Genomic DNA, 23629 nt, shown 5'->3' with positions numbered 1-23629 from the left:
GTAAAATCATATTACCTACCATACTTCAAAATACTTCAATCCCCCATAAAAATAGGCAAAGAAATTTTTAAAAATGTGCAAATTCACAACCACCAATTTAATGAATCCAAGTAGAAGTCGCTGTTCAAATTCATTTTGATTTTCTAGCTGGAATCAGCCACTTAACTGATCAAAATCGATTCAGTTGGGATAAATCTTGATTTATTTTTCGATGGGAGAGGAAAGGAAAGCCAATGCGGGGACAGCTACGACAAAATTGATTACGTTTAATGCGAAAAAATTATAAATATGAATTAAATTAATCAAATTTAATAATAATTTGAATTATATTTAAGTTAATGAGTAGTAAGTCAGTAACATAGTTTAGCTTTAAGTCGGAACCAAAAAAAAATTAATCATTTAGATAGGATTGGATTAAACTCAATGTGTGTATGATTTAATCTGATCAGCGGTAGCCTTGCACTCCTCCTCCTCCTCCTCCTCCTGGGGCAATGGTGATTGGATTGGATTGGATAGCTGGACTGGGGCTGGGCTGGATCTTCACTTGTGCGCAATGGGAATCAGTGTCTCGCCGGCGGTGAGTGCTGGCAGGGGGGCGTCCACGGTCAGGACTCCGTCCTTGCTGAGGGACGACCGGATGGACTCGGGGTTCACGCCCTTCGGCAGAAGGAACTCCCGGTTGTACTCCCTGTAGACGCTCTTTGTGTCCGACTTCTCCTCGTGCTTGGCGTGCACCTGCAACCGATATAGATTAGTACCTCGCCAAGGTATAAAGTAGGGGATATCACTTACCAACAACTTTTGATCGACGGTTTTCACCACAATTTCCTCGGGGGCGTACTGGCTGACATCAAAACGCAGCTTCAGCACTTTGTTGTCGCCCTCATCCTGCAATCATAGGCATTATTACTATTACAGTTCCATTTTCTAGATAGGTTCAGTTTAATTTCCATACCTGTATCAAGGGAGAGCTAATGTCGGAAACGTAGTTCTGTTGCTTTGGGATTCTGGATGGCAGAGCCGAGTTTGTCGTTGAGCTGCAAAAATAAGTTCGGAAAATGTTGAAACTAAGAAGTACACAAAAAAACTAAACCGAAACATAAAGATTTCAATGGGAAAATCAAAAGTGTTAGGGATGCGTGGAGGAACCTGGTGGAGGAGTTGGTAGTAGTGGTGGTAGTCGTGGTTTTCGTGCTACGAAAGGTATTTTGCAGAGTGCGCGTGAAGGCCTCCATTCTGATGCTGCTCTAGGATGTAACTGATCTCGAGGACGATCCCAACTCAAATGATAAAGCCGTGATGCTCAAGGCCCATCTAAAAATAGCTCGACTTCCGCTTCAGATCCCCATGTTCGTATCTGGAGCTGCAGCTGAAGCAGCACTTTGGAAAGATGTCCATATGTCTGCATTACAAACTACACGTATGATATATTTTCTATTTTAAGGACCTATGCACAAGGGAACTGCACGCATGCACATCTTTTCTGGCATCTGTCTCAAGGCTTATAAGTCGTGGTTCAAGACTGCTAGGACTGTCTGCAAATATAAATAAACCATCCTATCCTACTTTAAATAACACCCTCATATCTCAGCTGTCCCTCAAGTAGAGCTATATTTTATGTAGATATCTTCTGCTAAAGTTAGTATTATACATTAAAAACAAAATAAAACTTTTCTTTACATATTTAGCACATTTCTATTCAGAAAACTCAATACTTCAAACTCCCCGTAACACCTACCAATCCTATAGTTTGTCATTTGAACGTACGTATTTTAATGTAAACATTTAAAAACTTTCTTCAATTAAGATTTTCTGTTTAACGTGCAATGTTTATTTAGTTCGTGTAGGTGTGCGGGGATTGCAATTACACCAAGCAAATAAAAAGTAAGTTATCAACAATCAGGGTTGCGTGGGGAAGGAAACGTTAAGAGTAAACAGAAAATAAAAGTTTAGTTGGTAAACTTTCTACGTTTTTGTACCTGGTAGTTGTTGTTTTTTTAGTAGAGCTTTTTGTTTTAAGATAGGAGAGGAGATTTTAATATAATATGGAAATTATGCGGTTGTTTAATGTATTCCAAGCGGCAAGAAAGAGAAAAATAGAGGAAAAAGATTTATATTATGTAAGATATAAGGTAAATATACATAATTATAGGAGGGTCAACGACTCTTACTTCTAAATACGTTATAAGAATATATACATAGTGATGCCCTTGAAACCCGAAAATTGTTCACCAATTCAAAGAAAAAAAGTTTTTTTCCATCATAGAAATTGTGAGGAATAGGAATTTTATCTTTGTTGTCAAATTCCAAGGACATGGGCAATGGTTCAAGATCAGGATTACTGTTTTTAAACTTGTCAACATTATGGTCCACCTTAATATATAAAGAGAAAGAGAGAGGGGCTTCTGAGCTGAAGGGAGGTAATCGACCGTTAAACCTTTGAGCGTGTCGCAGCAAAGCGTTTGCGGGAGTCATTGATAAAGAAAACCATCAACTGACACTCCGTGCTGAAAAAGATGGAAAGAAGCAGAGGCAGCTTATCGATCGAGGCCGAAACGTGAGCTTGCGTGGGCCTCCGGCGACCTTGCGGCGTTTTTCAGGCTTTCCAGGTGAAGGGGCCGTTGATCGCCCGCTGGAGAGAAAGAGAAGCCAATACAACGCTAGTGATAAGTACCAATAACCGTTAGTCTGGGCAAAGTTTCTTTTGGGGGCAGCAAGAGGAAGCACCTGCACCTGCTCTCACACTCCCACTCCCTCTCCTCCACTCTCTTTCGTACACGTTCGTTCATGTGTGTGTGCACACACATGTGTGCGTCTATATCTCACTGGCATCTGATGACAATGATGTCATGCATATTTTTTCGTTATTGAAAAGCCAAACGAAAGGAAACCAAAGAAGAAACAAAAATAAACACAGACACAAGAAACAGAAAAGAAATGAGAACGAACTGAGCGCAAACAAAATGATTCTCTATTCTCTTTTGTTGTTTGCCAGCCAGTGTGCATGTGTGTGCGTGCGCACAAATGTTGAATTAAAATATCGATTACCGACGACGATCGCAGCTTTGTCATCGATCCCACCGATCCCACCGATTGCAGCGCAATAGCAGTGGCTAAAAATTGACATGATATCATCATCGTCCGTTGCTCATTTAAATTATCAGCATCCAGCAACCAATATTGGCAACTAAATCGCCGCAGTATGTGCTCATCTCATCGCATCTGAACTGAAAGCTTTTCGCACAGCGCTATTTGCATGATAAATATGTGTGTATGATCTTAGCGTACTTATTTGTTTAAACTGTGCGCAAGGCCGATTAATGAGTCTATAAATTCAACAGATCGAAATTATAGCCCTTGTTTGCTAGCTAAAATGGCCAGTAGAATTCTAATGTATATTTCTGTACATCTGACGATCATCGGGATTATTGTATCATTTGATTTTCAATTAGAACCGAATCGTCGGGAACATCTGAATATCTGCAGATACCTCCATGAAAGTGCGGTTTATAGCACTTTATAGCCATCAAAGCCCTACCCCCAAACCTTCCCTAGCACAAAAAAATATTTACATATACGCGAATTTAATTTTAAATCAACAAATTGCCCTGAACAGCTTTTGGCGTCAACGTAGAATTCGCATATTTGTAAGCTTATTGTTGTTATCCTAAATTATATTCCTATGGATGCCCGAGAAAGCCAAGTTGTGTATCTCAGGATACTATATAAGGGTGGGCCAAACCGAGCGGTGGTGCCAAAACGCAATGGGCTGGTCTTAGGCTTATGCAAGTCAAACATCTTAGGCGCCACGTCAGTCCACTTGGTGGGGGCTACCTTCCTATATGGATTTATGTCCCTCTGCTGAGTCATTCAGAAGATATCACGCAGCGCATTAATCGGCGACACGCTATAATGTCAAAGGTCGCGACGATGTGTGCTGGTCAGTGGACAGTGAGCAGTTTGCAGGTGAATAATCTGATTGAATTGTGTGTTTAGTATTGACTGGAGTCACTGCCATAACTAAATACCATCTAAAGCTAACGATATTTTTTATTCCCCATCACAGCAGTAATCTATTAACAAACTTTGCCACTGTGTATTCATGATTAATTTAATTTGTTGCCAGGAAAGAACCTGCAGCAAACACAGGTGTGTCTAGGGGTAACTAATTTGGGTTAATTTCCTACAAATTGCCAACTTTTGCTTTAAATGGCCAAAGTTGAAACGGGGGGCTGCTCGGCCGGTGGAGTTTCTAGACTTTCCCAGAAAAGTTTCTCCACTTTTGTTGTGGCCATGCAAATGCAGTGGCGACCATGGCGAAAGCAAGAACAACAACCACATACCGTCCATTAGTTGGATTACGTCATAGCCATAGACCGAGGTCGTTTCAATAGCAATCAAAACAGGCACCCACGCAACGCTACTCTATTGGAGATTGGATTTGGGAGATTCGGATTCGAGGGGCTAGCGGTCCGCGCAACAGCGACAGATACGTAATATTCGCCATATGCCTCGGGCATTGTTTGTTTATTAATCACCAATTTGGACAATAGGCCTACAAGGAGAGCAAACAAATTGCGACCATCTTTACTATATATTGGAATACATGACTCTGTAGGAAAACTTTGATTATCAAACCAAGTTTTGCCTGGATTCGAGTTTTAAGAATACTTTTTGGCATATAGTCCAATGTCTAATCAATACAATCATTTCTATCAAGTTAAAACAAGAATTAGCTTAATATGCAATACAAAATACAAAATACAAGCGTCTAAGAACGCACTTTTCTCGCCAGGTGAAATAAGTGTAAGTTTAAAAATAATTCGGAATTTCGAAAAGATGCATAACAAGAATATGATCATTTAGCTGGGGATCGATTGCCATGCTTTTTCTGTCAAAATAGACCTGCTATTAAATATCACTAAGTATCTTATCTTATAATCGAGAATACTACAAGTTTGGTGCTTATATACACAAACACTACCGAATGTCTTGGCACAGGTGATTTTCAAAATTTGAAAAATTCCGTTATGCTCCACATAACTGTTGCATAAACGGATTGGTGGGAGGGGGTCTCAAGATCGGGAACAGAACAGAAAAGAACGGAACGGAATCGGGCGGGGGAGGGGTGATTACTTGCGGGCGGCGGGCGGTTGGGTACACATGTGTTTTTTGGCCGGAGACAGCGGCGGAGAATTTAGAACTTGTGACTCATCCTCCCCCAGAGCGACGGACAGGCCAAGAAATATGGTATCTGGGGCGCAAATCAGCCCTCTTCGGTGTGTGTATATTATATCCATGGGTGAAGTGCTCCAGACCAGTAGGCGATGTGGCAAGATGTGCGCCTATATTTAGATTATATCTTCTAGTCGGATTGGATTGGTTTCTATGCACTATCCCTGGAACCCTTTACCCCACACTCCATTAAAGTATCACTATACCACTAGCCTCACCTGGTGGACTCGAAGAAGTTGGCCTCGCGGTTCATCAGCTCGTGGCGGAACTTGGCCATCTCCTCCTCCATTTTGCGCATCTCGGAGTCGAAGCGCTCGCGGATGTTGCTGAACTCCGTATCGATCACGCTGAAGTCGCCCAGCTTGATGGGGATATTCCTCTTGTTAGCCTCGGCCATTTTTGTGCGGTTGGTATTGGGTATTTGGTGTCGGTGGTTATTTGGTGGTTGCTGCTGCTGCTGCTGCTGTATAGCTGACTTATAGAGCTGTTCACGTATACTGTTCTGTTCTATTCTGCTCTTTGCTGCTTTCGAGCTTGTTCACTTGCTAATGGCTAATCGACGGAGCAACCAAGAACCAAAAAAAAACGGGGAATACGATGTGTTTTCTATATGTATTTGGACCTCGAGACGGTAGACGTTCGCTGTGAGAGTGTGTGTGTGTGGGGGGTTGTGTTGCTTTTGTTGTTGGACGTGTCGCACAGATAGCCGCGTTTCAGATTCCGACTGTTTTGCATTCTCCGGAAACCTTTGCTTTTATAGCGACGTTTTACCACAACCGCAGAGAGGAGAGAGAGCCAGAGAACCAGAGAACAGGAGAGACCAAACCAAGTTAGCCCCACAGTACAGTGGATGGGATGGGGCGAAGCAGAAGCTCTCCTCTCTCGGCGCAACAACAATCTCTGAATGGAATGCCAGTGAGTGGGAGAGGAGAGCGGGAGTTGCCACCTGGATACCCTACCTTGCCACCCTGAAATTTGGATGGGAGTGGGATTTACAAAAATATTAATTAATACCAACATTGTACATTTTTTCTGTTTAAACCCTTTACTCGCAGAGTAAAAGAAAGTATGTAATAGGTAGAAGGAAGCGTTTCCCACCCTATAAAGTATATATATTCTTGATCGGGATTTGTTGAAATGGTTCAGTAATGTTTAAGGTCAGCTTACAGAAGGTACTAAAACGAGTAAATGTATATCAAGAAGGAACGCTTCTTACAACTACCTTCAAAAATCAGAAAAAAATATGTTGCATACCCGCAAGGCGTTCAACCGCCTGAAATTAGTAATTCGGTAATGATGATTCATGTGTTTGTTTCAAGAGATGTCAACTATATAAGCAATGCTTACTAAGCATGCTTCAATGGCGCAGGCAATTAAGACTTCGCATATAATTCTTGCGTGGGAGCCTTTCAGTCATGACTTGAAAGTGAGTTCCTCGAACTGTGGCTTGCATCCAAGATCCAAGTGCAAACTATTCCCAGCCCATTTGGCTAACTGGGAGCAAACAGTTATCTGACGTGTACAGCATGCCGCGTGTGTGAATGTGATTGTAAATGGCGAATGGTGGGTGGGTGGAAGCCAAAGTAGCTCTGGAAGTAGGTGTGCAAATGGCACTGTAAGCTGTTGTGGTAACCGGTTCGAGATCAACGCTTCCTACCGTTTTAGGAAACGAGCTGAGAGATGGAGACTCGCACAGTAGGCAGAATTGCAATTTTGTTGGCTTTGTTAACTTAATATACTTCTGTTTCTTGTTTCTAGGCCTAATTGCACTTCCACAAATCGAGTTAGGGTTGTTCCTCGACACTTTACTAGAAATTGACTTTCTACCTATAGAACTCATTGGTACAAGACCTTAAATCGAAAAAGGGCCATTCCGCTCAATGAGCAGAGTCGATAAATCCAAAAATTTGACAGAGTGGGCGGCAACGTTGGCGTCGCAGATGCACAGAGAAAAATATATTTATAATTTAAATAATATCATTGTTTTTCAAGTCAGAGTTCATGGGCTCAAGAATCCTGTGAATCATAGCCAATAGTATAAGATTTTATCTACTTGATCAATTAGAAACGGTTCTTATGAAGAGATTACATTTATTATGTTCCGCATAATAACAAAATAAGTGTAAGATTTGGCTTAATATACTTTTTCAACTAAAGTAAACTGATTTTTTATAAATTATACGAGTAATGAGTAAAAATTCAAAGTTTGTGGGATATTTATGGTCAACAATAATGTTAACCAATTCATAATTATAAACCATAAGGTCTCGCTTGGCTGCCTTACAAATGGATTATAAATTATTTAATCATTAAATTTTAATGTACAATATGTAATGAACTTCTTTCTCTCAGTGCACACAGCCACATCCACCGAACTACCCACTCCGCTTCGGTTTGTTTGTAAACAAATGCAAAAATGACTCAGGCGCGTGACATTGCCAGTCGGTGTCGGAGTCAAGAATTGAGACTCGGAACCAGAATTCCAATCTTCCGATTCCGAGCGCAGAGATGTCCTTTTACGGAGCGTCGGGAACAAAAATGAAATAAATATGACCCGGTTACAATGGCCATTATATTGCAAGTACAGGGAAAACTTGAGATGTGGGCATCCCATATAATGATTTAATTTTAAATATTAAAAGCCTAGAGATTTCATTCTTTTATGACAAAGCATTTAGTACACAAGAATAGTATAGAAACCTTCGCGAAATACCGCCTATCAACAAGATTAAATTAAATTCTTTTAAGCATACACAGTTTTTTATTTGAGGGAGCTTGAATTGTGCTGAAAGTTCGTGCCCGTTTTTAATACAAATTCCATTGGGGGCAACGCCAGCAGAGCCATCCAAATAATTATAGATATAATCATGAATTACGAAAATAAAATGACAATCATCGGTGATGCGGCTGAGGTGTTTTCGTTTTTATTTTTCACAGCGCCCACATGGACGCGACGCCCGCTAATGCCCCCTGTCCAAACAATAAACTCATTTTCATCAAAAATTTCGACCTTGAAGTCCCCAGAATCTCAACTAAGCCGCCAGTCGGCAATCCGCGAAGATACTAGAGGACAACGCATCTATAGTCGTACGTCTTTCTGTGCAGGTGAACATACTTATGTACTTGCATCCACAGTTCTGAAAATCGGGGGCAATCGGGGGGCAATACATAAGTTATTGTTATATTAGATTACTTAAAATTGCATAGCTTGCAATTGAAGTTCGAATCCACGTAAAAAAGAGAGATTTTTGAACTCAAAAATGATAGTAGCATACTTTTAGTCCCCTTTTTAAGTTCTTTTAAAACTCAGGAGTTTTTAAAAAATAATTTTTGTCTTTATAAATGAAACAAGAAACAGTTTATTTACAGTAAATGTAAAGCCTATGCCGAACAAATGTATATGCTTGGGTGCCTCTTAAGAATCAGCGAGATGTTGATATTGGGAAAACAAATTTTCCCCACGTCACCAGAATGTTCGAATGCTTCTCACACGGCGATCGGAACAGAAACAGAAACAGAAGCCAGCACAGGGTATATGTACGAGTGCTCTAGTCATTTGCCGGCATGTCATCCCATCTCATCTAAATCCCACGAGCAAAAGCAAAAAGCCAGCACAAAACCGCCTCCCACTCCCCGCCCAGTCAGAAATCAATCAAAATTTGTTTGCGATGATTTAGCATGGAATTTTTGGCTGATGATGAGGGCTCACTAAATTTTTCAGATCGGGCAAACAGCGATCTCCTCCCGCGTGGGCGGCATCCAATGGCATGGGCTGCTGTGCTAGTGCTTGACGACAGCATTAAAATATGTGTCAGCCCGAAAAGCAAGTGCTGTTAATATTCAAACAAAAGCAAGCACATACGGATTATGTACGTGAAAATACGTATACGTATTGCGTATACACAATATAGTTTTGCGAGTGCAGTGTGCGGCTGGGGCATATATTTAATTATAGGCAGAGAGATACACAAATTAAGCTTTACGATTGCTTGCTGTAAATTGAGGCGCAAAAACGACAGCCTGAAATTTATTGTTCATAGAAGTCGATGAATGGGCAACTTTGCTGTTGTGAAAATATTTTTACTTTCGGGGGAGTCGTGCATTACTCAATTAAATCACTCCCACTTAGCTGTAATTCATTACCATTTTTGCAAAGCCGGCATATTTTTGGCATTTATGGATAATAAAATACATCAGATGATATCATAGGGCATTATATGATCTACAAAACATGCGTCATCAAGTTTTGTTTTTAATAAACACAACGCTGATCTCGACAATATGTATAATGTATAAAAACCATTTCGACTTTAAGATATTAAAGATTTTTCAATTAAGATTAGATCTACTCAAGAATCTAATTTCTTGAATAAAACCATTATAATTTAAAATTCTAAGCCTTTCCATTGCATTTACTGAAATTTGAACTTTCTATTTTCATATTTCACTGCGCGCGCTTTTAGTAATTTTAGGGAAATATATCGATATGCGATCGCCAACTAGCTACTTATCGATAGTTTGTGCATTTCGACAACCTACCCTGCTGAAATGAGGGTGGACGACAGCCATGGCTGCATAAGTATCGATATTATGTGAATGATTTGGGGGTGTATATCCTAACATTGCTGTTAGAAAATCGCTTTTCACCTTTTTTCAAACACATCAAGCCAATTTATGACAATGACGACTCCACAATCCAGTTTTACCGTTCAACAATTTTGAATATTGAACGTTTTGGCGCAACAGGTGCCAGGTCTTGCCAAGCAGGACATAAGCTGGAAAATGGTAACTTCCTTAAAAAGAGCATAGCAATATTTAATTTGAAGATGAGATCAATTGCTGTGTTCCGAGCCGAACAACATTTTTTTATAACCGCGCAGTTCAAAAAAATCACAAAACACCAAGTACAAAAATCACTGAATAAAAAATACTAAATAAATCACTGGAATACCGAATCGATTTGCGTGTGCGGTCCCATTTTCCTCTGCAGAGATCTTTTCCCGTCTCTCTCTAGCACGTGTATTTCTTATGGCGGGAAATGTCGCTGAAGCAAAAACCCTCTGAATAGGGTAATACTGAAATGAGGGTGGAAAACGATAGCATGGCTGCCGATGTATCGATATTACGTGGGTGGTTTGTATGCGTGTGTATATCTGGCATCGACGCGAAGAAAATAAACATAAGTGCGTTGCCACTAAATTCCTGGGCGTTGAGTTACTACATCTCGAGTTGCGATCGCGAGCCCGATCCCGGTCCCGCCACCATGTCCGCCTACTACAGCCACTACGCGGGGGACAACTACGACGACGAGTCGATCGGCGACGAGCGCAGCGAAGAAGGTGAGTACGAGCCCCCCACTGGCTGTCCTGCCGCTGGCTTCACTCACGGCCCACCTCCCGCGCGATCCCCATCCCTTCCAGACACGGACGACGCCAGCGAGACGGAGTTCCGCAGCCCCAGCCGCTACGGCGGCACCAATGGCACCTCCAACGCCAACAGCCTGGGCACCAACAGCGAACTGAAGGAACAGTAAGTAGTCGCACATTCTTTCCCGCCATCTGATCTTCATTATGATTACCGCTCTCCTTTCCTTTCTCGCCCAGGATGTACCAGCACAAGCTGCTCAACCTGCAGAAGCAGATGGAGGAACTGGGTCAGCTGGTGCACCCGGAGTACATAAAGCGCGTGAAGAAGCTGGACAACCAACTGAAGGAGCGGCGGCGCCTGAACGAGATCTACAAGGAGTACATGCGCGAGTGCGTCGAGCGGGACTATGTGCTGGAGAAGAAGGCCGCCCAGAAGGAGTACGACGAGAAGATGATGGACCTTAAGGACAACCTAATCTCGGACTTTGAGGATCGCAAGCGCCAGATCGAGAACGAGCGCTTCAGCCTTGAGCTGACCAACGATTCGATGGAGATCAAGACGACGGTCACGCGAAAGCTGCGTCGTCGGCCCAACGAGCCCCTGCCGGTGATCGAGAAGCGACGCAAGCCGGCCACCGGGCAGCTGCTCGTCTACCAGCTAGACGACAAGGAGATCGAGTCGGATTTGAAGATCATCCAGCGGGGCAAGCCGCTGGCCCCCAACGCCATCCTTCAGCAGAACGGCATCGGCTCCTATGGCGGCGGTGGTGGTGGTGGTTCCCAGCAGCAGCAGCCCATGCACGGCCTTCTGGCCGAGCCGCCCGCCAACAGCGGCTACGTGGAGACCCGCATCGAGGACAACAAGCTGCTGTACGAGCGAAGATGGTTCTGCCGCGGCCAGCAGGTCTACGTGGAGGGCAAGGAGATGAGCAAGTTTGCGGCCACCATCACAGCGATTGGCAACGAAGTGGTGAGTGATCCCTCTTCCTCTTCCTGTCCCATGGTCCAATGCCAACTATCATATACTATTTTCCAGGTCTGGGTGAAGCGGACGAATGAGACCAAGGTCAAGATCAACATGTCGCATTTGGCTAAGGGGAAGATCTCGATAAAGCGGCGATAGCTCCGCCGGAGGGTCGGGCGCCTCCAAATAACGCCCGCCCCGCTAACTCAATCAAGATACACATTTTAACTAAATTAGCCATAAGTGCAAAAGTAGTTTTAGTCTAGGTGTACATTTTACCTAACGATTATCACAGATTGTATATAATAAAACATCAGTTATTTTGTATGCAACATTTTTTTTATTGACTGCCACTGAGCATGCACATTATTGCATCCATTGCGCCTTCAATGGGACCTTTCGTGGCTTATCCTGCGTAATGATTAACGCTGACAGGCCAAAGATACTTTGGTGTTCTGCCTCTTCTGGGGACTTCTTAACATTGCCATTTAATATCTGAAAATAAATTGATTTGCGAAATAATTCGATCCAAACAATACATTCTTATTCGCCACAAACTAAAGCCATTAACATATCTAATTTCTGAAAATGTTTGAAGAATTGAACCCCATTACATACTAACTTTCCAAATGCATATTAATATCTTAAACACGCTTATGAATAGCTTTTAATAGACATTAATTTCCTATTTTCTGTACTAGAAACTTGGACCAGTAAATTTTATTAAACAATGTTTCGATGTGGAAAACTAAATTTTTATGTATTAGGCCAAAACCAAAACATTAAACTATTAGTTCTGTTCAAACATAATTGAAAAATATTAAAAAAGTAACACGATACGAATTTAGAGACGAACACACACTACACATTTCAGATATAAAACTTTATAGCTATTGAATTTATATAAAATAAACTTGTTATTTCATTATCTCAAAGGACTTTGAATGCAAATTATAGATTAAATAGAGCTAAATAAGAAAATAGTTTAGTCTCATTGTTGCTGGAGTCTTTAAGAGCAGAGTAACCTCAAAGGTAACCAAGCCCATAAGTGTGTATAATGAAAACCGAATTGTACATAAAGATTAGTAACTTGTGAGCAGCGTATTAACTTTCATTTCTAATCCTACGAAATCCCACCAAGCAATTTGAATACCAAGCCTTGCTAATCGTTGTAGCTACCCTTAGATGATTTTTCGGAAGGAAGTTAGATTTTGCAAGCTCAGGTCTATCTATCTACTACAATTGCAAGAATTTTGTCTCTAAAACAAGCACATTTTCAGTCATAATCAAATATTCCAATGCCTTTTAAATTAATATATTGAGTCGCATTGAAACACACGTATAAATCTACATTTAGACCTGCTTATCAGGAATATATATTAATTGCTTCACTGGGCTACAGACTTCTAACCAAAAAGGCCCTAGGGAATGCTGTTTGCAAAAACGTGTTGTCTTCACTGCTGTCCAGAAACATGGGCAGAAGCTGCCCCAATAGAAGGGGTTTTCAAATGCCATTCAACACTACATGCTTAACTGGAATCGGAATCCATTTCCGAGTTGCACACCACAAAAACAAAAAAATGGCACGGGTTTTCACTTGCGTTTGCTTTATAATTGATCGTCATATCATAAAACACACACACATTTTTCTTTTTCTTGGAGGTTTTGGATCTTCAGTTCAAAATTTTACTGAGTTTGATTTTTATACATTAGAAAAAAAAAACTGAAGCGCAGGGGTTTAGTTGCGCGATCCGCGTCCGAATCCGCCGCGGAACTCGACCTCGCCGGCGCCGGGTCCAACGTCGCCCTTCTTGTCCACACCACTGCCGCCGGGAGCACGTCGGTAGGCAGAGCGATCCTCGCCGGTCTTGGAGGCGTCGCCGGGTCCACGAGGACCGCCGGCAGCGGGACGGGGACGGACTGTCTCCGAGCGGGCCGGGCGCTTCAGCGTCGAGGGGACGATCTCGGGCGGCAGGTGCAGGTAGCTGCGCAGCTCCTCGATGCCCTCGTTGGTGAGGTACCAGTAGTAGTGGCGCCAGGCGAACTGCTCCTTGACCAAGCCGCGCGAGTGCAGCGACTGCAGGGCCTTGATCACATGCAGGTTGGGGATCGACTCCAGTTCGGGGTGCTTCTGGGCATGGAAATCCTTCTTGGCCACGATCACGCCCTCCTTGAAGAGGTACTCGTAGATCGCGACACGATGAGCCTTTGGCATAAACATTCTGCACAGACAAAAAATAGAAAAAAAAAATGTAATTAGCCAGGGTTTATGCTTGAGTTGTTCTCATGTTTCATTCATCTGCCATCCATTTTGCACATTGTTTATCGGCGGCACATTGCCCACAGTAAAAAAAAAAATCTATGTGTACATATCCATTGAGGAACAACATTGTGCATATATTTTCCCGGTGCGTCCATTCGGCGGCGTTTACCTGGATTGATTTGCTAACACAAAGTTACACGAACGCGAACGTATCGTAATACTCCCGCTGCAAGTAGAAGAGATTTAAGAGGTTTTAATTAGGAATTTCAGTAAAACAAATCGCGGAGCACACGCACTCACCGGAAACGTGAAGACGAAAAGAAAGGGAAACGGAAGGGATGACAAGAAGAAGACGGATTCAGTGTGGCCGGACCGGGGCGATATGTGCCCATCGATGAATCGATACTTTTCTAGACACAATCCATGGTTGCGTTTCGCGGTAAAACTAAGCTGTCACGTTCTAAACGTACCTAATTTAGCAGTGTTACAATTTAAATTACAATTAGTTACTACAGCAATGCCATATTGTCACAGTCTAAATTATAAATAGTGGCAAAGAGAGCAATCGATAAAAACAGTGCGGCCAGACTGCAGTGAATCGATTGCTGAAGCAAGCCTGGTCGATAAGATAAGCTGGATTTTTTAGCTTAGACACACACCATAATTTTGCAAATTATATTGATCGATAGTTTGTTGTCATAAAATCGGTTTAATTTTTATAGTCTGTTCAGACAGAGGGAGTTTCTTCATCAGCGACCGCAACCATTGCGTTGTGCGAAATTTGGCAAGTTTGAAATAACAACAACACAAAATCAGAAAGTCTTATTAAATTATTATTATAAACTAATTCCTTTTTTTTCAACTTCTACAAATCTTAATTAAATTAATTGGTTTAGGTATATAAGCTAAAAAAAGATATTATGAAAGGACAGACGGCATATAGAGGCGGAGAAATGGCTTTGCGTGGAGTTGCCAGACTAGCAAATATCTACTGGAAGCTGTTTACAAGCAGTGTTTAACTAAAGGATTACGTTACTAGTTAACGTATACTTATGGGGTTTAACCAAGGCTACCAAATTGAAATCTCAAATCCTACATATTTTTGCTTTTTCGGTTTTACATTAATCGGAAATAGCTGTTTTTGCAACAGTTGTTTTATATATAAACAGGTACTGGATGTATGGTTTGAAAATTATGAATGGTGCTTTTACTTGATTAAACCCATTTTATTTACGAGTTTACGCTTTAAAATAAATGTATATTCTTGAGCAGGATCACTAACCGAGTCTATCTAGCCATGTCCGACTGTCTGCCCTTTAGTATATCCGTCTGTCCGTGTGAACGCTGTTATCTTAGTGAATAGATTAAATAAGAGGGCTTACATTTCAGATTCAGATTCCTTATCTTCGTACGCATTGCAAGTTTGTTAAGCGAATATGGCACGTCCACTCTAACGCCCACAAGCCGCCCAAACCAGTATCGAAATCTGAGGTTTAATTTTTTCAATTTTCGCAGCTTTAAATTTGAACCAGGTGATTATTTTATAATTTTTTATTTCAAAAATTATATATTCTAACTTTTCATATCGATTACTGTAGAAAAAAACAGTAAATTAAGGGCCACATTTAGCTATTTAATTTTAATTGAAAAAAAAATTGGGTTAGCCTATTATAAATATTAGGATATATAACATATTTGCTAATGTGTTCGAGATCCCTATTACGGAAGGGGTGATTTAGTTTCGAGCGGAGGAACAGGTGCAGTATGTCCTAGTGATTCCGTCTTGGACTTCGACTCCCCAGCTGGGGGACTGGGCTTCTTTACGGGCAACAAGAGGCTTTCCAAGTTTCCGAAGGGCGCCTCAATCAGGATATACGCCAAAAAGGCCAAAAGCATAGTGAATCCAAAGTCACCCCAAAAACGAAGCATCTATAAGGATTGAGATTTAGTGGTTGGAGTTTTAAATATATACGGGTAGCCGAACTTACCACTTGGTAGTCAGTGAAGTAGGTGTTGGTACGCGTAAGGCCGCCGTTGAGGCTCTCGATGAACATGTGGAAAATGTAGGCGGAGTATGAGAGCTTCGACATGGGCTGCCACAGTGGGGAGGACAGGAAGCTGTTGGCCAGTCCCCCGTAGCCCTGCATGCAGGCAAAGACCACCCAGCAGAGACCCAGGGGCCAGGCCATCCGGGTGAAGGTCAGGTAGAAGGCCTCCTCTAGAATTGGCGGTGTTTCCGTCTCCTTGGCGTATTTGAAGACCGAAAATAGGCAGCTGAAGAGCAGAGCCAGGCTCAATAGCCAGCCCAGAATGACTGCAATGCGGCTCAGCTTGAAGGACTTGCCACGGTTGACATGAAGGAAGTACCCAAACAGGATGCCAATGAGATATGGGGACGCCCTAGTGTGGGTGGCGAAGTAGATCTTTTTCATAGCATCGTTGGTCGCGGCAATGCTACATTGAAACAGGTTCAAATAATTTATATAAAGTTAGGCCATAGTTTATAGCAGTGGTTGTCGACAGTTCGATAGGAAACGCTTCTTCCGACTTGTATGAATACTTACAGGGAAATGTCCCCAATAACCATCGTGCTGAAGAGACAAGCGGCCAGGAGCAGCATTACAACAAAGATCGCGGCGACTGCCTTCTTTTTCCATTTGAAAAGGCCGATCAGCACTACAGGTGCAATGACGTAGAGCTGCATGTCGACGGAAAGGTACCAGGAATGACCCAGGCACTACAGGAAGATCGGAATCGGAGGGATATTAGCGGGGAAATCAAAGGGCAATTCGGGGGAACCTACGATTTCGTGGGTGGCATAGTTCTGGACATACAAGAGGGTCCAATACCAGGTGTTCTCGCACAAGGTGTAATCATCAAAGTTGACTTTTCCGTACAGCGGACCATCGCCCATTCGGGGCAGGATCCTCATGTAGACGATAATGGCCAAGGCCAGGACCGGGGTGAGACGCAGATAACGATGCAGATACATCAGGGGCACATTGAGCTTTCCCTTAGTCCTGTGAATAAGTCGATGAGGATCAGTAATACCACCAAAATTAACATTTACACTTGAAGCCAATTAGAAACCATTGAGTATGCTACAACAAATGTTGCATACTTTTAGACACCTTATATATACATACCTTTCCATCGCTCGCAGGGCAATAACTACCAGCAAAAGTCCGCTTAAGAAGAAGAACGTGTCCACCGAGTAAGCAGCATGCTGTAATAACATACTATACACCGATTTGCGCCACTGAACAAGAAAATATATCATTAATAAATGGATTTCATAGATATAGAAATCTGGTTTAGCTAACCGTGTTCACTTTGACATAGTTCATATTGGGACCATACACATAGACGAGGTAAACGTGACCGTAGACAACCCAGATGAACGAGAGGCACCGAATTCCATGAAGGCAGTCTATGACATTGGGATTGCTCCTGGTGTCCACTAAACGGAAAATAACCCGGGAGTTGGCACGCGCTGAGAAGGCCTTGATCCAGGGATTAAGGGTTTCTTCCAGGAGGGTTTTCAGTTAGGCAATGGTTTCGAATAAATGTTACTATATAATACTTACTTTCATCCTGGCACACGAAGTAGTCATATAGAGTGGACAGGGCCACTAGGGCACCCAATATCGATATTACGACTCTTTAAATGGTGAGAAAATAAAAATCTCCCTACTATACTTAATCATTTTCAGTGACTACTTACATGGTGAATATGGTGAGGCCATCGTAGGGTTCTCGCTCAGCAGTTTTGCAGGTTTCGTCCCTTACCAGTGACTCACTCGGATCGAACTCTATGCCCAGGAGATTCTGTAACAGTCTTCGCAGCATCGAGTCCATGTGGGCGGAGGAGCAGGAGGCGGGAAAGCAGACCGCTGTCTTTAGGGTCAGGTAGGAGGAGACACTTGGTGCCAGTGGAAACCTGGCGAGGCAGTACTGTCCCTGGACACTGTGACTGCTGGTAACAACGTGATCAATGCCAAGGCACTCGTCAAAGTTTCCCAGATCGATCAGATTCCCGTACAGGATTCCCGATGGCAAGGAGCCCCAGGAGTCGATCACTGCAACAGAAAGAACATTTATTTTAATTTGCACTGCCCTTAGTACATTTAAAAATCTAAAGGATAATTTATTGAAAACAAACTTACTTTTTAAGGCCCATATCTTTGCTGCCGCCACATCGTTCGCCAGGATCTGAAGATCTGCCAGGCACCTTAGATCCTCGGCTGAAGGCACATCGAGATACAGATCGGGGGACAGATCCAAAATCGTTATGTTCTGATATTGATCGAAGAACTCCACTGCGAGGCGTCTGAGCCTGGAAATGCTGCTGTAGGACTCCTCTTCCGAGGAAGAGTTTTTCGGGATCCCCGGTCTGATACTGGTACTGCCTGATACCAGGGCCAGGAACAGAAGTAGGAGCGGAGTGACTAGTTTAGTGGTGACCATGTTGATTGGTCTGTGGTAAACACCGAATTGGTTGGGATAGCAATTCTAACGAGCTTATATATCGAAGGCTGATGCCTTGATAAAGAAAAGGGTTGGCTTTTATTATGGTTATTATGGGTACATGGGAATCTTAGTTACCGATCGATAATCTTAATGGGTACTTCTGCAACTGCCACTGCTCCAATCAATGTCACGGTCATCGCAGTAACTCCGGATATTCCCAAATACTTGGTCAAAGTCTGCCCTGCATTATTAATATTAACTTACTGGATCAGATCTTGCCGGCGATAATTCCGAACCCAATAAACGTAGTCTAGACGAAACGAGACGCTTTTGTCGAAATAATATTGGCGGACAAACGTTTTGAAGTGGTGTTTTTACGGAACTAAGAAAGTTACTCTTTTGAAATAGCAATTAAGCTATCGCCTGGGCTTCGGTCGTATAAAATCGTAAAATCGATTAAACAACATTTATAGATAGAGACCGTAAATTGTAAAAAAACCCTACGATTAATCTCACGAGTGTTCACGTGCGAAGAAGTTAAAGGAATCTAGTAATGACCCAGTTATAACCTTAAACTTATTTTTACTTACATATATATATTTGGAAGCTCATCAGATTAAACAAGTGCAATTTTAGTTAGGATCACATAAATATTTTTCATGGATGGTTGCCTTAATGGGGCTATGTCATCATTCCCTTAAATGCAATCGCCTGACTTATTTTTACTTTTTCAAAAGAAAATCCTTGGATCGGAAATTTTTTATTATCTGGCGATTAAAGTGCGATTGGTTAGCAAACACTTCCCCGAATAAAAAACTTGATTTGCTTAAGCGGAATTGTTTGGCTATTTGGTTACAGATAAGCGAGAATAACACAGCTACTTAGCGACATTTACAGACTAATTCGATTCTTTTGAGGTGATGCCAATCACGTTTGGCGGCATTCTTCGAAATTAGTCATTGATAGGAGCAGACAAGTAATCTTCAAGTACTTGTACGAGTCACCTAGTAAAGCGATAATGTCCAGATTCTTTGGGGAGACAGCGGTGTTACTCAGAATACAGCTGGGCAATATTTGCACGTTATCAATAAGTGTGTAGATAGGGTTATTTAAAATCGTTAATCTGCAATATTCTTAGCCGATCAAAGGGTAATGCTCAGTTTTATTGGTGTCTCTAGGTGATATAGAACCTAGATAGGTACTAGATATCCCCACACTGATTTTCCTTTAAATTTCCTGTCATAAAAATTGATATGCGAACTACAAGTTGGGTTCGGTGTTGATAACAATAAAGGGTCTTTAAAATAATAAATAGTAAGGGTGGTACTCGTATTACTTATTAATAAGTTGACCTCAAGTATGGATTTTTAGTTTCGAGTGGATAGCTTTATATATACAATATAGATAACACGCATAGAAAAATAACTTGATTGTTCTATTTATAATTCACGAAAACATTAAGATTTTACTTTTGAAAAGCCCTAAAACCTTTTCATACTCCTTTTTTAAAAACTTCAAGGGCTGCCCATCATGGTAAGAAAATTAACCATATCTATGTTAAATATCTGAAGAGGCTGACCAAAATAGCTACCGAAAGCCAGTAGATCGGGAGATAAGAACTTGAAGGAGTTGCACAAGGAATGGCTTCCTATCAGAACTGATCGTGTGGGGGCGATTTCAAGTAACCGTCACGTTCGGAACTTTTTGGAGTGATAAGCCTAAAATTTGCGGGTTTTTGCTTGACGTGACAGAGTCTAAGTGTCTGTAAAGATAGCCTCCGCCTGCAATCACAACTGGAGGTCTCGCCCATATAAACACCTGCTTAGTGGTGGCGAAGCCAATGTACTGCCAATATCACTTTGTGGCCAGACTGAGCAACATGGCTGTGCTGGCAATAACCCTATGGCTGTGCTCTCTGGCCTTAGCCGGCGTTAGTGCCAATATTACCAACATATTTGCCCTGACCAACAAGGAACTTCTTACCAATAACTTGGTCAGCGATCAGTATTTGACCATATACAAGCTGAGAAGCCTGGCAGTGGAGTTTTTCGACCACTATTCCAATGCAACACTGGAGGATCTCACACCGGATTTAAATGAGTACTTTTATGGGGAGCCGAGAATTCCCTCAGCTCAGGATCTTGAGTGCCTGGCGGACCTGGCTCTCCTGTCCAATGATTTGGCATCCTCTAAGTACTGGGCTCTAAAGAGTAAGTTCCCTAATAATCCCTATAATACAAAGCACTGTAGTCCAATCGATCTCCAGTGATCGACTCATGGGGTCTGTTGCCCTCGGGAATACTCGTGGGAAACTTATGGAACTTGGGAAACTTCGACGAGTGTATTGGAATAGACCACGCTGTGACGACTGCTCACAGTATCAAGGGCAAGTACTGCTTTTCCAAGTTGGCTTTGTCTTCCGGCTCTTCAATGCTGGCCATCAAGTCAGCGGTCTGCTTTCCCGCCTCCTGCTCCGCCACCCACATGGACACCATGCTGCGAAGACTCTTCCAAACGCTCCTCAGCGTGGAGATCTCTTCGGATGTGCAGATGGTAGACGAGGCTACGTGTCAGACCTCGGAAGCGAAGCCCTACGATGGCCTCACTATATTCACCATGTAAGTAGAGAACACAGAGATATGTATATACATTCAGTAAAAGTGAAAACGCAGAAAATCAAGATCAAATGCTCTCACTTATTCGAGAAAAAACGTTCTTGAAATCAAGTCGAATGTCATCCAAAGATGAAGTCGTCTTGAAATAGAGATGAAAGTAGTGAGAACAGTTTACTTCTTTTTTGAGTATTTAAAAGTTATACGTACTTGCAGAGTCATCCTATCGATTTTGGGTGCCCTTGTGGGCCTCTCCACAATTTACGACTACTTCTTTTGCCAGGATGAGAGTGAGTATTTCCCAGGAGTACGCTAGTTATCAAATAATATGAAATTGCCTTGCAGAAACCATTAATCCAGTGGTCAAAGCTTTCTCGGCACGGGCTAATTCGCGGGCTGTTTTCCGCCTCGTGGATACCAAGGCAAACCCCAATGTCATCGACTGTCTTCATGGAATCCGATGTCTTTCGTTCATCTGGGTGGTCTACTGCCATGACTACCTCGTATTTTCCCATTCACCGAACATGAATATGAGCTATGTTTTGACGGTAAGATAAATGAACCGATTGCAGGCTGTAAATTCTACTAACATATCACTGATGCTTAGTGGATTGACTCCTTCTTCAGTCTGTTTATAAAACATGGGGTCTACGCCGTGGACACATTCTTCTTCTTGAGTGGACTATTGCTCGTGGTGATTGTTCTCCGATCGATGGACAGGTAGGCTATGGTGCTTCTCCCTCTTTACAACTGACTTTATTGGGACTTTCTTCTTAAGAACCAAGGGAAAGCTTAACATACCTATGATGTATCTGCATCGGTATCTTCGCCTCACCCCCCTTCTGGCCTTTGGAATACTCATCTATATGAAGATTATGCCTCTCTTGGGCCACGGTCCCCTGCAAGGATCGGTGAACTTTGATGACTACTCAACGTGCGAGGATACCTGGTACTGGACGCTTCTATATGTTCAAAACTATGCCACGAATCGATTGGTAGGATGTTCTGTTTGGGATCTTTGGGATTATAAATCGAATGTATACAATTTCCCACTGTTTGCAGTGCATTAGCCATTCCTGGTACCTGGCGGTGGATATGCAGCTGTACATCTTCGCACCCTTCCTCCTGATCTCCCTGTACAAATGGGGAAAGAAGGCGGCCGCAGGGATCTTTGTTCTTATGATGCTGCTGGCCTGCTGCCTCTTTAGCATAATGGTCATTAACAATCTATCCCTGTAAGTGTGCTCGGTGAATACCAATGTATCTCAGCTAATTGTATATATTTTTAGTGGATCAAATGGTGAGGAGTCGATGAAAAAGCTCTATTATGCCACTAACACCCGGGCGTCGCCCTATCTCATTGGCATCCTATTCGGGTACTTTCTTCACCTCAACCGGGGCAAGAACTTCAAGCTAAACCGTATCTGTGTGATCTTGGGCTGGCTGGTTGGACTGTCGCTAATAGCCACCTGCTTGTTTGCGGTCTATGGCCAGAACTCACTGCCCATTGTGGAGGAAGCCTTCTATGTGACCCTCACCCGGATCGCCTGGCCCCTGGGTCTCTGCTGGGTGGTCTTTGCCTGCATGCAGGGCTACGGGGGACTGGCCAACAGCTTCCTGTCCTCCCCACTGTGGCAGCCCATGTCGAGGCTCTCCTACTCCGCCTACATTTTCCACATGTTCATCGAGAGCCTCAACGGCGGCCTTACGCGTACCAACACCTACTTCACTGACTACCAAGTGGTAAGTTCAGATGATATTATAAGCAGGATGTCAGTTCTAAGATCCCTCTTTTCTCAGATGCTTCGATTCTGGTCAGACCTCGGCTTCACAATGCTGTTCTCCTACCTCATGCACATCCTAATCGAAGCACCATTCGCCAGTCTGGAAGCTCTCCTGTTGCCCACAAAGAGGCCAAGTCCTCCAAAGCTACCGGTTTTTGAGGCCAAGATTGCAGAAGTGAAGTCTAAAGCCGATGAATCTTTAGTAGAGGAGCTTGCGGAAGGAGCCACCACTTCTCCCACTTTCGAAGAAAAGTCTGCAACTGCACCTGACAAAGATTCAGTTTAACTATTTTGATTAAGGTTGTTTTTTTTAAATTATAAAATAAATAAATTATACTCAACAAAATAATATGCTACGCAGATATGAAATTCCATTCTACACGTTAATGACTTCTAAGTGCTTTCTTGAGATGGAAGACGATCCCTAATATGCACAATTTAATAGACTCGGGATTTTTAATAAGTCGATCAATGAAAACTGTATTAGAGTCGGTATTCTAAAGATATATATCTTAATGTTGCCTCAAACCTTAAAAACAACCTGCTCACGGTTCCAATTTTACAAAATTGTTCGGAGTATATCAAACACTTCAAAGTTTACTTAAGAAAAAAAAACGATTATATTTTTTTTATATAAATTAAGACATAGGTTTTTAGGAAATGTTACCGGCTAATTAACGTTATGCATTCCTTCAATGACTCATTGTTGCAGTGACCATTGCTCTAATATAAAATTGGACATCACCTCAATGACTCATAATCTGAAATTTTGTTGAACCGAATGATTGTTACACCAATCTGAAGTGGAATGTAATAAGTTGTTGAACGATTATGACCGTCTTGAGTGCATGGGCTTTGAACTCAAGGACTTGCACATTGAAACAGCATTGGAATTTAACTATATCTAGATTGCTAGTAGGCTGTTTTTATTAAAG

The 23629-nt window shown here is 42.3% G+C and overlaps 5 protein-coding genes across 6 annotated transcripts; 2 read left to right on the top strand and 3 right to left on the bottom strand.

The window, feature by feature from the left end:
• Window positions 1-133: 133 nt before the first annotated feature.
• On the bottom strand, window positions 134-5968 carry LOC119556107 (heat shock protein beta-1). 2 transcript variants are annotated; one of them, XM_037867977.1, is made up of 5 exons: window positions 5454-5968; window positions 1980-2006; window positions 956-1037; window positions 793-888; window positions 134-735 (listed from the first exon to the last, which is right to left on the bottom strand). In XM_037867977.1, exons 1-5 carry the CDS (start codon window positions 5630-5632, stop codon window positions 541-543), a joined length of 579 nt encoding a protein of 192 aa, XP_037723905.1. In that variant the 5' UTR covers window positions 5633-5968; the 3' UTR covers window positions 134-540. The 2 variants fall into 2 exon arrangements, with proteins under 2 accessions (XP_037723905.1, XP_037723906.1); XM_037867978.1 differs by lacking the exon at window positions 1980-2006 and having other exon boundaries at window positions 5454-5966.
• Window positions 5969-10343: 4375 nt separating this feature from the next.
• Window positions 10344-11892, top strand: LOC119556101 (sin3 histone deacetylase corepressor complex component SDS3). Its single transcript, XM_037867970.1, has 4 exons — window positions 10344-10574; window positions 10656-10764; window positions 10839-11571; window positions 11638-11892. Exons 1-4 carry the CDS (start codon window positions 10499-10501, stop codon window positions 11722-11724), a joined length of 1005 nt encoding a protein of 334 aa, XP_037723898.1. The 5' UTR covers window positions 10344-10498; the 3' UTR covers window positions 11725-11892.
• Window positions 11893-13215: 1323 nt separating this feature from the next.
• LOC119556106 (40S ribosomal protein S10b) lies at window positions 13216-14147 on the bottom strand. The gene is made up of 3 exons (XM_037867976.1): window positions 14129-14147; window positions 13998-14054; window positions 13216-13787 (listed from the first exon to the last, which is right to left on the bottom strand). The coding sequence occupies exon 3, from the start codon at window positions 13784-13786 to the stop codon at window positions 13304-13306; it is 483 nt and encodes a 160-aa protein (XP_037723904.1). The 5' UTR covers window position 13787; window positions 13998-14054; window positions 14129-14147; the 3' UTR covers window positions 13216-13303.
• A 1400-nt stretch (window positions 14148-15547) lies between these two features.
• On the bottom strand, window positions 15548-18495 carry LOC119555989 (nose resistant to fluoxetine protein 6). The gene is made up of 10 exons (XM_037867720.1): window positions 18434-18495; window positions 17995-18305; window positions 17553-17907; window positions 17416-17489; window positions 17152-17354; window positions 16975-17087; window positions 16632-16848; window positions 16393-16565; window positions 15817-16282; window positions 15548-15757 (listed from the first exon to the last, which is right to left on the bottom strand). Exons 1-10 carry the CDS (start codon window positions 18493-18495, stop codon window positions 15548-15550), a joined length of 2184 nt encoding a protein of 727 aa, XP_037723648.1.
• Window positions 18496-20177: 1682 nt separating this feature from the next.
• Window positions 20178-22980, top strand: LOC119555986 (nose resistant to fluoxetine protein 6). Its single transcript, XM_037867713.1, has 9 exons — window positions 20178-20508; window positions 20565-20916; window positions 21127-21200; window positions 21256-21458; window positions 21518-21630; window positions 21689-21905; window positions 21973-22145; window positions 22200-22653; window positions 22711-22980. The coding sequence occupies exons 1-9, from the start codon at window positions 20178-20180 to the stop codon at window positions 22978-22980; spliced, it is 2187 nt and encodes a 728-aa protein (XP_037723641.1).
• Window positions 22981-23629: the final 649 nt, after the last annotated feature.

The sequence above is a fragment of the Drosophila subpulchrella genome, chromosome X (assembly GCF_014743375.2).
Source record: "Drosophila subpulchrella strain 33 F10 #4 breed RU33 chromosome X, RU_Dsub_v1.1 Primary Assembly, whole genome shotgun sequence".
In the NCBI taxonomy this organism is placed as follows: Eukaryota; Metazoa; Arthropoda; class Insecta; order Diptera; family Drosophilidae; genus Drosophila; species Drosophila subpulchrella.
The sequence above is the reverse complement of the archived record's forward strand: the minus strand, read 5'-3'. Positions and strand labels throughout refer to the sequence as shown.

Excerpts from the sequence above, each read along its gene's own strand:
- LOC119556107 (XM_037867977.1), bottom strand. The coding sequence starts at position 5,632 with ATGGCCGAGGCTAACAAGAGGAATATCCCCATCAAGCTGGGCGACTTC. Across the intron at positions 1,038-1,979 it reads AAAAAAACAACAACTACCAG|CTCAACGACAAACTCGGCTC; the intron begins GTACAAAAACGT and ends TTATTTTTGCAG. Across the intron at positions 736-792 it reads CCGTCGATCAAAAGTTGTTG|GTGCACGCCAAGCACGAGGA; the intron begins GTAAGTGATATC and ends TATCGGTTGCAG.
- LOC119556101 (XM_037867970.1), top strand. The coding sequence starts at position 10,499 with ATGTCCGCCTACTACAGCCACTACGCGGGGGACAACTACGACGACGAG. Across the intron at positions 10,575-10,655 it reads CGACGAGCGCAGCGAAGAAG|ACACGGACGACGCCAGCGAG; the intron begins GTGAGTACGAGC and ends CATCCCTTCCAG. Across the intron at positions 11,572-11,637 it reads CAGCGATTGGCAACGAAGTG|GTCTGGGTGAAGCGGACGAA; the intron begins GTGAGTGATCCC and ends ACTATTTTCCAG.
- LOC119556106 (XM_037867976.1), bottom strand. The coding sequence starts at position 13,786 with ATGTTTATGCCAAAGGCTCATCGTGTCGCGATCTACGAGTACCTCTTC.
- LOC119555989 (XM_037867720.1), bottom strand. The coding sequence starts at position 18,495 with ATGACCGTGACATTGATTGGAGCAGTGGCAGTTGCAGAAGTACCCATT. Across the intron at positions 17,355-17,415 it reads CTTCGTGTGCCAGGATGAAA|AAACCCTTAATCCCTGGATC; the intron begins GTAAGTATTATA and ends CCCTCCTGGAAG. Across the intron at positions 16,849-16,974 it reads GCCCTGCGAGCGATGGAAAG|GACTAAGGGAAAGCTCAATG; the intron begins GTATGTATATAT and ends ACTTATTCACAG.
- LOC119555986 (XM_037867713.1), top strand. The coding sequence starts at position 20,178 with ATGGCTGTGCTGGCAATAACCCTATGGCTGTGCTCTCTGGCCTTAGCC. Across the intron at positions 21,201-21,255 it reads CTTCTTTTGCCAGGATGAGA|AAACCATTAATCCAGTGGTC; the intron begins GTGAGTATTTCC and ends ATTGCCTTGCAG. Across the intron at positions 21,459-21,517 it reads ATATGAGCTATGTTTTGACG|TGGATTGACTCCTTCTTCAG; the intron begins GTAAGATAAATG and ends ACTGATGCTTAG.